This window comes from Gracilinanus agilis, chromosome 2 (genome assembly GCF_016433145.1).
Source record: "Gracilinanus agilis isolate LMUSP501 chromosome 2, AgileGrace, whole genome shotgun sequence".
NCBI lineage: Eukaryota > Metazoa > Chordata > Mammalia > Didelphimorphia > Didelphidae > Gracilinanus > Gracilinanus agilis.
This window is the reverse complement of record NC_058131.1, coordinates 527,324,602-527,339,968: the sequence shown is the minus strand read 5'-3', so window position 1 is coordinate 527,339,968 and position 15,367 is coordinate 527,324,602. Positions and strand designations below refer to the sequence as shown.

Sequence of the window (15,367 nt, the reverse complement as noted above, 5' to 3'; positions counted from 1 at the left end):
GGTTCAGAGCTCTGTAGCACTGGGCCCACTTGGGCCTCTGAAGCAGGAGAGGGGAAGATAGCTCCAGGGCAAAACCCTGTGAGCCAAAAGCTAAGACAGAAATGGCCAGCAACTTGCAGATCTCCCAGTCCTCAAGTGAGAAAATGAACAAATAGCAGTAAAAAAAGCTCTTGACCCTCAAAAATTTCTATGCGGAAAAAGAGCAAAAACAGAAGCAACAGGAGACGATGAGAAATAGGCAAACACATGCAAACTCTCAAAAAAAAAAAAAATAGAAAGTGGTCATAAACTCTGGAAGAACTTTAAAAAAAAAAAGGGAGTTCAAAAATCAAATAAGGCAGGATATGATCGAGAAGAGAGACTTAAGAAAGGGAGCTTAAGAAATAGGAGGTTATTGCAATTATCTAGACGAAGTGCTGAGAGCTTGAATTAGGAAAGTGACCATGTGAGTGGAGAGAAAGGGACAGGTGCTAGAGATGCTGGGAGGCAGGGATGACAAGATTTGATAACTAAGTGGATATGAGGCTCAGAGAGAATAAGGAGTCAAGGGTGACTCTGAGATTGCAAACCTGAGTCACAGAAAGGATACTACTGGTCCCTTTGATAAAAATAGGGAAGTTTAGAAGAGTGGTGGGGGAAATAATAAGTTCTGTTTTAGACTTGTTGATTTTGAAATGCATAGAGGATATCCAGTTTGAAATGCCTAATGTTGTTATTCAGCTGTTTTAGTTGATCTAATTCTTCATGACTCCGTTTGGGGATTTCTTGGCAGGGATATTGAAGTGGTTTGCCATTTGCTTCTCCAGCACATTTGACAGACTGGGAAACTGAAGCAAACAGAGTTAAGTGACCTGCCCAGGGTTACACAGCTAGTGTCTGAAGCCAGACTTGAAATTCAGGTAGACTAGTCTTACTGATTTCAAGTCCAGTGCTCAGTCCATATTATCACCTAATTTTCTTGAAATGTCTAATAGGTGGTGATTCAGGAATGATTCAGGAATAGAGCTCAGAAGAGACACCAAAGCTACAAGGCAGCTCAGTAGCACAGTGGATAAAATGCTAGAGTTGGAATCGGGAAGACTCAAGTTCAAAGCCTGCTTCTAACACTACATGACCCTAGGCAAGTCAATTAATCTTTGTCTGACTCAGTTTCTTCATCTGTAAAATAGGGATAATAATAACCCTTAACTCATAGGATTATTGTGAGGATCAATTAAGATAAAATGTATAAAAGGGCTTTGCAAACTTTAAAGCTCTATATAAGCACTATAATTATTATTATTATTATATAGCTCAGTGATGGCAAACATTTTAGAGACAGAGTGCCGGGCCCTGCCCCCACCCCAGCCCCCAGCCCAAGTCCTGTGCCTACCACCCCCACCATATGCAGTGCCCCTCCCTCCCACCAAGTGCTGGGCACTCCATTCCTCCCCTTCCCCCACACAGGGGAGGGAAAAAGCACTCCCATTGGGCTGCTGGGGGGAAGAGTGAGGGAAGTGAGGAATGTTCTCAGTGAGTGTAGAGAGGGGGAGGGGAGTAGCCCAAGTGCTCTGCTCTCCTCCAGCTCTGCCTCCTGTGAGCCACCCACCTTACCCTCTATGCACTCCCATTTGCTGCTGGCAGAGGGGGCAGGGAATATGAAAAAATATCATCAGGCACAATGGAGAGGGGGAGGGGAGCAGTTCCACCCAAGACTCTCTGCCTTTCTAGTAACAAACTCTGGGGGTGAGGGGAGGGAGGGAAGCCATGTGCCCACAGAGAGCACTCTGTGTGTCATCTTTGGCACCCATGCCATAGGTTCACCATCACTGATATAGCTCATATACAGAAAGGTGACAACCAAACACGTGAGAGTGCCATTGCCAGGATATGAAGAATGAACTTTGCCAGGAAAAGAGTCAGGGAGGCCTGGTAGGAGGCGGAGATAGTAATCCAAGTGTGAAGTGTCGAGGATGTGACTAACATTTGTATTATCGGACAATGAGCACAGAATAACCAAATATGTTTATTCAATCTTCAGTTAAATGACACTCATCCTGTACGATATGTATATAAACCTCATTATCTAAGCTTTGAGGTAACTGTGGATACCATTGCCTTCACCTTCAACACATAGGCCCTGTAATTTGGCTCATTCCTCAAAAATTTAAGTAGATTATGCTTACATGATAAATATCAGTAATCACAACTTGATGGTGAATGGCAAGGAGAGAGGTAGAATGGGAAGAGAATCCAAAGTCTAGTTCTCCAAGAATACACTTCCAGTTAACCTTGGCCTCTGGGTCCCCAAAAAGCCTATTCTGTGAAGTCAATGGCATTTTGTGAACTTAGCTTCAAATTCTCTACTGTGGGGCTCTCATGGTTTACAGGCTTGTCCAAACCATTCTGGGGAGTCTTTACCATCGTTTCTAAGTTGTATCCCTCAGCAGTGCTATTTACAATCAGCAATCTCGACACGTCTTGAGCTGTGTCTAGCATTTGCTAAAATGTGAATGCTGGGAGCCCCGCTTGCTTGTAGGAAATCCACTTCAGGTAATCAAGAGTCTGTTCAAATCCTGAGTGGTCAGTGGTGAATTAAAATCTGGTCACCTGCTTGGCTGTGCCATTGAAGATGCCAGGATGTCTTTCTGGTGCACACATTGTCACTGACCAATAAAAATGATCATAAGAATGCAAATTTAGATTTTTTTTTCTGGAGAAATGTAAAAGTGCTTTACAGATCCCATGCCCATTGTCCTTGGGATATGCATGCAGATGAGACAGAGAAGAGGCTGAGATAATTATCTGAACTTTTTAGAGGAAGAATGATCATTTAGTCCAGTTCTCATTTTATACCTAAAAAGGTTAAGAGATCTGTCCATAGTTGCACAAAGATTTAATGACAAAATTAGGATTTGAGCTCAGGTCTTCTGATTACAAATCCAATACTCTTTTTTGCCCTACTATATCAAGTTTCCTCTCAGTTAAAACAAGCTCTGGGTTTTCCCCCCTGTCCCAGCCCTCTGTCTTCTCAGATGACAGCATGCCTGAGCCTGTGGCAATGGTACTTCCTTCATTTCAGGGAGTTATCCAGTTTTTTTCTAAACTAAGGGAAAATCCAATGGTTTCAATTTGGGTATTAAAACTCAATGTATCTCTCATTTGTTATTTTCTGCTTCTTCCTTTCCCCTTCATCCCTCTTTTGTCTTGGTATACGTAGCTGGTACATGTTAAGTCAGGCTAATTGTGTCCTGACTCAATGAGAGAGGACATCTTCTACCAACAAATCAGTAGGCATTGGACTCTGATGCAGTGGTGGAAAAACAGAAACACTATCTGTGATGGTCTCCATGTTTATGCTGAACATGGTTTCTTTGACTGCTTCTTCCTTTCCAAGGCCAGGTGGAAGGCCTGACGGATCTTGTCTGCATTATTTAAGATGTTGTACTCAGAGAGGTTCACTAATCGGTCAAAAGCAGACTCTGTATAGGTTAACTCTATGGTGCCATAGGGATTATCAGGGCCATAGATGTCAACATTTCCATCTTCCAACTCCTCTGGGCTCCGCTCCACACCTAAGGGAAGAACAAAGGGAGTTTTGAGTCACACTCATAATTCTGCTGACCTCTGACCTATATCCCTCCAAATATTTGAATTTTGGAACATTAAAATGATGGTTGTGACTGAGGGGAGGGGGGTTGTGCAGCTGGGTGGCTCAATGGATTGAGAGCCAGGCCTAGAGACAAGAAGCCGTGGGTTCAAATCTGGCCTCAGACATTTCTTAGCTATGTGATCCTGGAAAAGGCACTCAATCCCCATTGCCTAGTCTGACTGCTCTTTTGTCTTGGATCTAATATATAGTATTGATTCTAAGAAAGAAGGTAAGGATTTTTAAAATAAATGAAAATGATGGCAGAACATTTAGAATCAATCCTTCCACATAAGAAGCAACTCAATCAAGGAAAGAGTTTGGTTTCTAACATTTCCTGGGCTGTAGTCTGACCTTGCCATACTGGTTCCTGATCCCCTGGCAGGTTCTCCTTAGAACCCCTAAAGCTTCTGGTCATTCTTGGGGTTCTTCCTGTTCCCATGCTTCTTCCTTACCCAAATGTACATATAAGGTGTAATAGATAAAGAGCTAGACCTAAAGCCAGGAAGGCTTAGATTCAAGTCTTACCTCTGAAACATACTAGCTGCATGACCTTGGGCAAATGCTCTAGGCAACCTCTAAGACTAAGCGTTGGGAAGGTGTTCCCCTCCACTGGTAATGTTCTTGGTCTGTTTCCTTAACCGGACATAGATGAATAGAGGTGAAGGTTAGACGGCCATCCCTTACCATAAGTGAGCACCTTTTGTATATTAATATTAACTATATTAACTATATTAATAATAGATAGCATTTTAAATTTGCAAAGCAGGGCAGCTAGGTGGCTCAGCAGGTAAGAGCGCCAGATTGGGAGTCGGGAGAGTCTGGGATTGAATCTGGCTCATATAAGATTTAAATTAATGTCCAACACTCCAAGAATTATATTTTATAGAGTTTATTAATAATCACTTGAAGTAGAAGGAATAAAAAGGAAATAGAAGTAAAAAAAAAAACCTAATTATCTAACAAAATAAAAACCACATGAGCAAGTTCTCCTTCCTCTCCCTCAGCTCACCTCCATAGCCCGCTATCACTGAAAAAGAGAGCGAGAGGCGGGGCTACACCAAATTTATATCCTCTGTTAGCACGTAAGATGAAGGAACATGGGATGCTGGGAATAGGAGTTCTAGGGTACAGAAATTAATTACACAGATACTTCCTAGCTGTGTGACCCTGGGCAAGTCACTTAACCTTGATTGCCTAGCCGTCGTCTGTCTTCTGTCTTTGAATTGATATTAAGACAAAATGTAAGGATGAGTAAGAATAATAATAATTCATAAAATACAATTTGAAAAGCACTTTATATGTTATCTCATTTGATCCTTGCTATGACCCTGGTTCAATTGTTAACCCTATTTTACAGGTGAGGTAACAGAGGTAGAGAGAGGTTAAGTGAGTTACCTATGGTCATATGAATAGTAAGTTTGAGGCAGGATTGGAATTCAGGATTTCTTGGCTTCCTGTCCAGCACTCAGTTTACTGCCACCTTAATTGGCTTACAAATGCAACAGAACTATAATAACCATTCTGGGTCAACGGATAGAGTAGTACCCCTGGGACTCATGGAGGATTTAAGTGGGGAGGACTTGCCTGGGGAGAGAGGTTACTGCTAGGTCAAGGAGGAGCTTACCTGGAGTGTATTTATATCCTCTGTTAGCACGTAAGGTGAAGGAACAAATTGGAGGGGGGATTCAGGAGGAAGGACCAAACTTGCTATTTTATTTCTAAACTTAAATTTATTCAGAAAGTTAACTGGGACAGGTAGATAGCTCAAAGGATAGGGTTTCAGGCATGGAGTTGGGAGGTCCTGGGTTCAAATCTGGACACAGACATTTCCTAGTTCTGTGACCCTGGATAAGTCACTTAAACCCTATTGCATAGCCCTTACTACTCTTCAGCCTTGGAACCAATTCATAGTATTGATTCCAAGATGGAAGGTAAGGGTTTTTGTTTTTGTTTTTAAACTGGTACCAAGGCAGAAAGTAAAGGTTAAAGAAAAAAAATGAAAATTAACTGATAAGTTTCCTGTTTTAATTAATTATTCTTGCTAACTAGGTGCTAAGCAGTTGTTTCTGTACTACTAATCAAATATTATCAAAGTCCCCTATATTCTAATACCTTGAGATGAAGTCCTAGTTGCTCTAGTAAAAAGCTCTGGAAGTCAGAAGGATTTGAGTTCTAATCTGATGTCAGTGTATGACCCTGGGGAAGTCACTTAACCCTGAGAGATTTGTTCTTACTGCTTGTCTGCCTTAGAATCAATATTTAGTATGGATTCTATGACAGAAGGTAAGGGTATAAACCCCACCCCACCCCCCATAAAAAAACACTCTGGCATGTGGCTTTCATAGCCAGCATGGCCTGTCCTTTTTCTAACCAAAGGATTATATTAGCTCAGAGAAGCCCACAGCCCCTACGAAAAGACTTTCTGTTTCTAGAGCTCTCCTTCAAAGAGTCACCAGTGCCCTTGGGACCAAGCTGAGAATGATTCCAAAACTGAGAGTCACTTACCCGGGGCTTTGTACTTTTGGAAAGAGCCATTGATGAGTGGGAAGAAGATTACAATTGGGGCATCTGGGGCATCATCATCAGGGACCATCAGGTAACACTCCTTCAGGTTGTCATCTTCTTCTTCCACGTTATATTTGGGGAAGGGGATATTCTGTACCGTGCAGTACTCACAGTTCTGTTTTAGGGGCTAGAAAAAACCATCACAGGAGAAAGAATGAGTCTTAAGAGAGCTTGGGCTCACCTGGATGGATGCTTGTTCCTCCTGTGACTTTGCTTCTTAGAATCCTTAGGGTCTAGATTCTTTTCAAGGCTGAGTTCAAGGGCCACCTCTTACAGGAAGCCTTTCCTGACCATCCTTGCCTGGTAATGCCTTCTTTCCCCTCCCCCTCCAATTATGGCATATCTCTTTATGTACTTTAGTGAGCTTGGTATAGTGAATAGAGGGCTGGTCTTGGACCCAGGAAGATCTGAGATCTGACCATGGCAAAGTCACTTTAACTTCAATGTTCTGGCCACGTTCCAACACTGCAAATGGCAGAGAAGATGCTAACCTGCATGGGTAGAAGCTGTTTCTTCACCCAGGAGGCCTTCTTTCTACTAATAAAATCACAAATCCAATCTGTATTCCCTACCCTACCTGTGTGTTATTTACCCTGGCAAGACTGTAAGCTCCTTGAAAGGGAGAACAGGGAAGGGAAGGGAATAAGTATTTTTTAAGGACTTGGGAAGTGTCTGCCAACTTTGTTTCACTTAAAATTGACTCCCAATCCAAGACATCACCCTGTGATGATATGGGTCCTCTTTGAAAGGAAGGAGGAATAACTCTGTGCCAGGCAGTGAAGCTAAGTGCTTTACAAATAGCACAACATTTGATCTTTGCAGCAATTCTGTGAGGTAGATGCCCTTATTATCTCCATTTTATAGTTGAGGCAACTGAGACAGATAATAGTTGAGTGGTAGTTGGGGGGCACAGTGGAAAGAGCACTGAAAATGGAGTTCAAATGTATCTTTACATACTTACTAGCTGTATGACCCTGGGTAAATCACTTAATCTTTCTTGGCCTCAGTTTCTTCATGTAAACTCTTATTTATTATATTATTATGCTGTTAATTATTGTTACCTTGAAACATTTTCTAATTGTTTAGATATAATATGTACTTTTATCATAATTCATTATAATATATTCTCAATTTTTATATTATTAAAAATAGTAAATTAATATTATTCAAATAATTAATATTTAAATTAATGATGTAATATATAATTGTTTTATTGTTAAAATATTATCATAGTGTTAAAATATATTGTTGGGGACATTTGGGTGGCTCAGTGGATTGAGAACCAGGCCTAGAGACGGGAGGTCTTGGGTTCAAATATGGCCTCAGATACTTCCTAGCTGTGTAACCCTGAGTGAGTCACTTAACCCCCCATTGCCTAGCCCTTACCGCTCTTCTGCTTTAGAACTAATACATAGTATTGATTCTAAGATGGAAGGCAAGGGTTTAAGAAAATAAAAATAAAAAATATTGTTAAAATTATATTATAAAAAACAATAGCTTAATTATTAATTCTATAAATATTAGCTAACAATTTGAGGGCAGGGATTTATTTCACTTTTTATTTTTTTAAACCCTTACCTACTGTCTGAGAATCAATACTGTGTATTAGTTCCAAGGCAGAAGAGTGGTAAGAGCTAGGCAATGGGGGGGGGGAGGGTCATCAAGTGACTCATCCAGGGCCACACAGCTAGGAAGTGTCTGAAGTCAGATGTGAACCCAGGTCCTCCCGTCTCTAGGCCTGGATCTCAACCCACTGAGCCACCCAGCTGCCCACCCCCCCTTATTCCACTTTTGCCTTTATATCTCTAGCACCTGCCTCAGTGCCTGGTACCCAGCAGTCACTGAATAAGAGTTTGCTATTTAATTGGGCTGCCAATGGAACTATCCTTACTAGATTCTGCAATGAGAAATGCCCAAGATCTCTACTGGTCCCAACTCCATTTTTTCCAAGGTAGAACAAACAAACTTAGGGCCCTCAAATGATTCTGGTCATTTTCAATTATTTTTTGGAATAAAGAAGAACCAGAGGAAAGAATCTTAGGTCAAAAAAGTTTCTCCCAAAGGACACTCGAATGAAAGCAAGTTCAAGGAAAGCTCCCCAAAGCGCTATAGAAATATAAACTATGCACTCATCACATCCAAACTTCTATTAGTTATCTGAAAGCACGCCCCATCCCTGTCCCCTCTGAGCCTGAGGCCATTCCTCTATAAAAATGAGAATCCCAATAGTTGGAGTAATAAGCTTGTCTGGTTATCATGAGGATTCAATCTTTAAAGTGCTTCACAAACCTTAAAGTACTACATCGATGTCAACTAGCTATTAATCAATTATCACTCTTTCCATTCATTAATAAGCATTTATTATTTTATTTTTATTATTTCTTCTCTATTATTTATTTATATAACCATCAAATTAAATAATATTATTTATGTATATATTTATGTGTATTGTTTGTTTATATTTTTATATTATATAAATGGATGTTTATATTATAATATAATATTTATTGTTTTATTAATAAGCACTGGTAGAAGGATCATTGGCTAGAGATTCAGAAGACCTGGGCTCACATCCTACCTCTGATGCTCACTTCCTGTGTGATCCTTGATTCCCTTAAACTCAGAGCTTCACTTTCCTCTTTGGTAAAATGAGGAGCTTGCATGAGATGACCTCTGAGCCCGCTCCAGCTCTAGCTCTATGATTCTTGAGAGTAGGGACTGTGCCTTATTCCTCCTTGTATCCTCACTAGTACCTGGCATAGCACTTTGCACTGAGATTCTTATTAAACATTGGTTGAATGAATGAAAAGTAAAAATCAAAATAAATATGGAAGTTATGATATACTTTTTTGGAGGGTAAACTTGTAAACGTTTCTCTCCCTTTCCCTTTTTTCTCCAACCCTCACCTTCTGATTCAGTTTTTTTTTGTTGTTTTTTTTTTAAACCCTTGTACTTCAGTGTATTGTCTCATAGGTGGAAGATTGGTAAGGGTGGGCAATGGGGGTCAAGTGACTTGCCCACGGTCACACAGCTGGGAAGTGGCTGAGGCCGGGTTTGAACCTAGGACCTCCTGTCTCTAGGCCTGACTCTCACTCCACTGAGCTACCCAGCTGCCCCTGATTCAGTTTTAAGACAGGAGAGTAGTAAAGGTCAGGCAATTGGGGTGAAGTGACTTGCCCAGGTTCATATAACTAGGAAGTGTCTGAAGCCAGATTTGAACACTGGATCTCCCACCTCCAGACCTGGCTCTGTATCCAATGAGCCACCTAGCTGCCCCTCCTTTTTCTTTTTAAAATGAAGACACTGTGGTTTATACCCTTAAAGGGTTATAAAGCTTTAGGTTTGAAATCTTTTTTTATGTCATTCAGTAGTTTCAGGGGCTCCATTTGGGGTTTTCCTGGCAAAGATATTAGAGTGGTTTGCCATTTCCTTCTCCAGGTCATTTTACAGATGAGGAAATTGAGGCAAAGAGGGTGATTTTCCCAGGATCATTTAGCTAAGAAAGGTCTGAAGCCAGATTTGAATGTAGGAAAATAAGTCTTCCTGACTCTAAGCTCAGCATGCTATCCATTGCACCACCTCGCTGCCTCAAGAAGAATGGCAATCTATTTTTTCTTAGTTATTAAATTTTTTTTTCTTCTGCACAAACTATCAAAAAATTTCCAAATGCAGCAGACTCCATTCCGTGTCTAGGATAAGAGCCTACTGGCTGAGTTTATTAAAACTCTAGTCTAGATGTTTAGATGAAGGTGGTTGTGGCTGGATGCCTCCTTAAGGCATTGGGATGTCTGATCTCATGTTATTCATGGAAAACATCAGAGCTTTTGCCTCTTTTGGTCTAGGATTCCAGAGATCATTATGTTCTCTCAGCTCAGAGCTCATGTGTACTCTCATCTCCTAGGTGGCCAAAAAGAAAGAAAAAATGGTGAAAGAAATGACATGGCTCAGTGAATCCATCTCAGAAGAGGATCCAACACTTGGATCAGACCAAGGATTTAGTGTAAATCCGGACAGGCAGAATTTGTTTTAGGCTGACCTTATTAGAGCAGAAGAATAGAGTGCCTTCCCTTCTGGACTCAGAGTTAGATGCTGGGGCAGCTTATTTAAATGCTTCTGGCCTCATTTGTAGAAGGAGTTGGACTGGCCAACAATCTCCAAGGTTTCTATTAGCTCCAAATCTGTATTTCTATGGCTTGAGGTTCAAGCTCCAGCTCTGACATTCTCTACCTGTGAGACTTTATAAGTCCTTTCATTTTTAGGAGTTGCAGTTTCCTAATCTATAAAATGGGGGATATGTCCTAGTTGTGTGATCCTGGGCAAGTCGTTTATCCTGGATTGCCTAACCTTTGCATCTTTTCTATCTTAGAATTGATACTAAGACAGAAGGTAGGGGCCAGCTAGGTGGCTCCATGGATCAAGAGCCAGACCTAGAGATGGGAAGTCTTGGGTTCAAAAATGGCCTCAGATAATTCCTAGCTGTGTGACCCTGGGCGAGTGACTTAACCCCCATTGCCTAGCCCTTACTGCTCTTCTGCCTTAGAACCAAAACACAGTACTGATTCTAAGACAGAAGGTAAGGGTTAAGAAAAAAAAAAAAAGAAAGTAAAGGTTTAATATAAAATGGGAGTAAATGGATCATGTCATCTTCCGATTGGAAAGGACCTTAAAGATCATATAGTCCAACCCTTTCTTGAAAATTGAGAAAACTGAGGCTCCAGGATGTAAAGTGATCTGTCCAAGGTCCCACAGGTGTCAGGCTAAGAAGCCGAGGAGATATTTGAATCCAGGGGCCTCCAGCTCCAGATTCAACATTCTTTCTGCTTTATACATGCTGTACCTATCTCACAAAGTTGTGAGGAAAATCCTTTGAGAGAAGTGAATTCTGGGGGGCAGCTGGGTGGCTCAGTGGATTGAGATTCGGGCCTAGAGACTGGAATCCTAGGTTCAAATCTAGCCTCATATACTTTCTAGCTGTGTGACCCTGGGCAAGTCACTTAACCCCCATTGCCTAGCCCTTACTGCTCTTCTGCCTTAGAACCGATACACAGTATTGATTTTAAGATGGAAGGTAAGGGTTTAGGGGAAAAAAAAGAAAAGAAAAGAAAAGTGAATTCTGCTTCATAGGATCAGAGATCTAAAGTTAAGAAGGACTTATATTGTCTCCTCTAATCGATTCCTTGCTTTACAGATTAGGAAATTGAGGACAAAGAAGTTTACATAACTTGCCCAGGGTCATATACAATGACGTTTATTCCTCATCTAAGATATGGACTATTTCAGGTACTGGAATATTTTTAGGAATTTAAAAAGTTCCAATTTATTGAAAGTGTTTTTTTTTTCCTTCTCTTTCTGACCAAGAAAGAATCAGGATTTGAATCCAGGTCCTGGGATTCCAAATTATCCCTCTTTCCACTTCATCACACCATTGTTATTATTATTTCCCATCACTTGCCTTTGTCTGGGAACCTGCACAATAGTTGAGATGTATGATGACATCGGCTTTCCTCCCAGGTCTTAGGAGGGGTGGGTAACAGGCGTTGATGAAGAATGCAGTATCCAGCACGCAGAGATGATTCACAGACTGGGTCAGACGGTTTGGGAAACAGTCCAGTACTGTATCTGAAAGCCAAGTCCTTCCAGTTATTAATATACCCCTGCTAATTGTAACACCACTGCTCCTTTATCAACAGTGCATGGCAAGGGGTACTGAGTGGGGACTAGTTGTACTGTCTGATCCTTCACAGCTGGTCTCTTTTGCCAAAGGCCCACTGAACAACAAAGAGACCCAGCTGCCCCAGATACATTCTCCAATCCTGCCATCCCCGCTACCAATGTGGAATGTAATCTCTAAGAAGGGAGCCGAGCTCCCTTTCTGCCTGGAGAAGACCACATTTTTCTAGAGGTTTTAGATGATGAACATGGAAAACCAGTTACGCCATTCCATCAGATCTCAGTCAAAGAGAGGAAAGGCTCAGTATAGTCCTACCAAATTTATGGAGTTACTCTGACACAGGGCCAAGTATGTGGTTGTACACCCTGATTCAATAAGTACTTGCTGATTGAAATTATTGGGCTAGGCTCACAAACCCATCAGGATGTAGCAAAGTAAGAAGTCAGTGAAAATGGAAAGTCAAATGCAAAGTCTTTTTCTGTTTTTCCAGTAGGGATGGGCAGGAAGGCAAGGAAGGATTGGGAAAAAAGGAGAGTAGGAAAGAAAAAGCAGAAAAGAGAGTAGGAGGGAAAGAAGAAAGAGAAAGAAGGAAGGAAAGAGAAAGCAAAGAAAAAAGGATGAGAAGGAAAGGAAGAAAAGAGAGAGATGAAAGAGAAGGAAAGAGAGAAAAATGAGTCTGAGATTTTTTTTTCTTTTTTCTTTTTTTAAATGGAGATAAAAGAACCAAAGGAAGTCTAGAGGGAAGATCAGACAAGCAGGACAGCTTAGGTTGGCCTTAAAAATATTAATTTAAAAAAGTTTTTTTATAATACATTTTTTCCAAATACATATAAAAACAATTTTTAACATTCATTTTTTAAATTTAGAATTCCAAATGCTTTCCCTCCGTACTGTCCTATTTAAGATTGGGAAGCCTATCTTAAATACTTTAAAAGAAAATCAAGTTATTGATCATAGAGATGTGTATTTTCCAGACAATTCTCTTTTCTAGTCTACATTTATATTCAGAGGCCCGTTCTATTTGGTGGACAGGGAAAAAATGTCTTAATTTTTTAAAAGAGTCATACTTATGTCTAATCTTCCTCTCTATCATCAACAAGTATTTTTTAAATGGTCGCTATGTGTCAGGGACCGTGCTAAGGTATCAGCATACAGAGAAAGGCAAAAATAGAATCTTTATCTTCAAGGAGATTAAATTCTTCCATTAAAGAGAGATGATGCCCAAACAGCTGAGTAATACAATTGTAAACACACTATACCAGTAGTGTAAGTGATAGGTCATCTCAGTGGGGAGGTCATGAGGGGAGAAGGGGAAGAAGTGGAAAGGTGAGATTTGATCTGAATCTTGAAGAAAGCTGGGATGAGGAAATGAGAAAAGCATTTACAATGTAGGATATTGCTGCTTTATGCACCTATCCTCAAGGATCATGGGATCACAGATTTGGAACTGGAAGGGTCCTCAAAGGTCAGATTCTCTTTTTATAGAAGAGGAAACCGAAGACCAAGGAAATGGAGTGATTTAAACCAAGATCACACAGAGAGTAATTGTTAGAGACAAGTGATGGTTAAGCAGACAGAACACCGGACCTGGAAAAGACCTGAGTTCAAATTTGGCCTCAGATATTTTCTGGCTCTCTGACTCTGAGCAAGTCACTTAATCTCTAGTTGTCTCAGTTTCCTCAGCTGTGAAATGGAGATGGTAATAGTAGCACCTACCTAGAAGGACGGTTGTGAGACTCAAATAAGATAATACTTTGCAAAAAGTGCTTAGTAGAGTATCTGGAATATAGAGGGGAGTAAATAAATACTTATTTCCTTCCCACTTGACTAAGGTCAGAGGTGAGATCTGACTCTAGAGCTAAAGGTTCTTTCCATTGTACCAAAAATATAAGCAGAAGTTCTCTGTCTCTCTGTCTCTGCCTCCCTCTCTCCCTTTCTCCCTCCCTTTTCTCTTTGTCTATCCCTGTTTGTCTGTCTCTCTCTGTCTGTTTCTCTGTCTCTCTCACATCCCCAATGCCTAACACAATCCCCAGCACATAACAGGGACTTTATAAACACAGTGCTTAATTGATTACTTACTTGCTTGCTTGCTTTGGGGCACACTACTATTCTTGACACAACTGAAATGAGGGGCAAGGAGAGAAATTTTACAGCCCAGACAAAACAAACCAGTACACGTAGGCCAATCAAATTTGGGGACTTTTGTCCATTTATGAAGCAAACTAAAAAGCCATTTGCATTTATTTCAAATGGATAAGGGCACAAATGAGGATGACCCAGAACCAGACTTACCTTTCCAGGAGGAGAACTGACTATTTTGCAGGTAGTCTGTGTGAAGCTGCAGGCCTTGGAGGAAGTTGTTAAACTGAGACACAAAGGCTCGGTAAGTGAGGATGTCCCGGAAAGTATTGGCTAGCTTCGTCCCTGGTATCACCACTGTTGTCTCCAGGGTGTTTGCATCACATTTTGGGATTTCAGGCAATATAGGCTCATCCTCTGGAAGAAAAGAGGAGAGAGGGAAAAGGGTGAGAAAAGTAGAATTTCTTCACTTAATGAGTTGGAACCTGATGACGTTATTTAACAACAATGCCATCTGGCACTCGAGAGGAGTGGAATTACATGTAGGGGCAGCACTTCTCTTGCAAAGATTAAAGCCCTCCGCCATTTTGCTCCCACCTCCCTTTCCAGGCTTATTACATAGGACTCTCCTTCATTATACTTTCAGTCTGGTCAAAATGGCCTTCTTGCTGTACCTCTCCTTGGACATTCCATCTCTTGCCGTAATACCTTTGTCATTCATCCTCCTCCCCCCAATTCACTCTGCCCATCCCTGTAATGCATCATCTTCTCAGCTTTGCCTCTTGGGATTCCTAGTTTTTGTGAATGCTTTACTCTCTTTCTATGTGTGTGACACATATACATGTATGTGCACGTATGTATACACATATGTGTGCAATACAATTACACATTATATAATATATATGCAAGTATATGTGTGTGATTATACCTAATACATACACTTGTTCAGTCATTTTCCAGTCGTGTCTGACTCTTCATGACCCTGTTTGGAGTTTTCTTGGCAAAGCTATTAGAGTGGTTTGCCATTTCCTTCTCTGGCTTATTTCAGAGATGAGAAAACCGAGGCAAACAGGGTTAAATGACTTGCTCAGTCACACAGCCAGGAAGTGTCAGAGGCTAGACTTGAACTCATGAAAAGGAATCTTCCTAATTCCAAACCCAGTGCTCTATCCACAGCACCACCTCGTTGCCATAATACATGCACACATAATAAGACACACATGCATGTGTGCGTGCACACACACACAATTTAAGTATTTTCGTTATGTACCTATTGTTAGACATTGGAGATACAAAGATAAAAATGACGAATACAATGAGTAGGATATAATACAATGAAATTTCAAAAGAGTTGCCTTAGAAACAGACTGACAGATGAGCATTTCCTTTCCTTTGGCCCCCTCTTTAAAAAGTTTGCCCAT

The 15,367-nt window shown here is 40.9% G+C and overlaps 1 protein-coding gene across 1 annotated transcript in view; it reads right to left on the bottom strand.

The window, feature by feature from the left end:
• Positions 1 to 3,266: 3,266 nt before the first annotated feature.
• PLA2G4E (phospholipase A2 group IVE) overlaps positions 3,267 to 15,367 on the bottom strand; it is a 131,163-nt gene continuing 119,062 nt past the window's right edge. Inside the window, exons 15-18 of the mRNA XM_044660023.1 lie at positions 14,160 to 14,363; positions 11,649 to 11,815; positions 6,137 to 6,323; positions 3,267 to 3,554 (exon numbers count right to left, since the gene is read on the bottom strand). Coding sequence (XP_044515958.1) covers positions 3,334 to 3,554; positions 6,137 to 6,323; positions 11,649 to 11,815; positions 14,160 to 14,363 — 779 coding nt within the window. The 3' untranslated portion in view covers positions 3,267 to 3,333. The remainder of the gene's footprint in view (positions 3,555 to 6,136; positions 6,324 to 11,648; positions 11,816 to 14,159; positions 14,364 to 15,367) is intronic.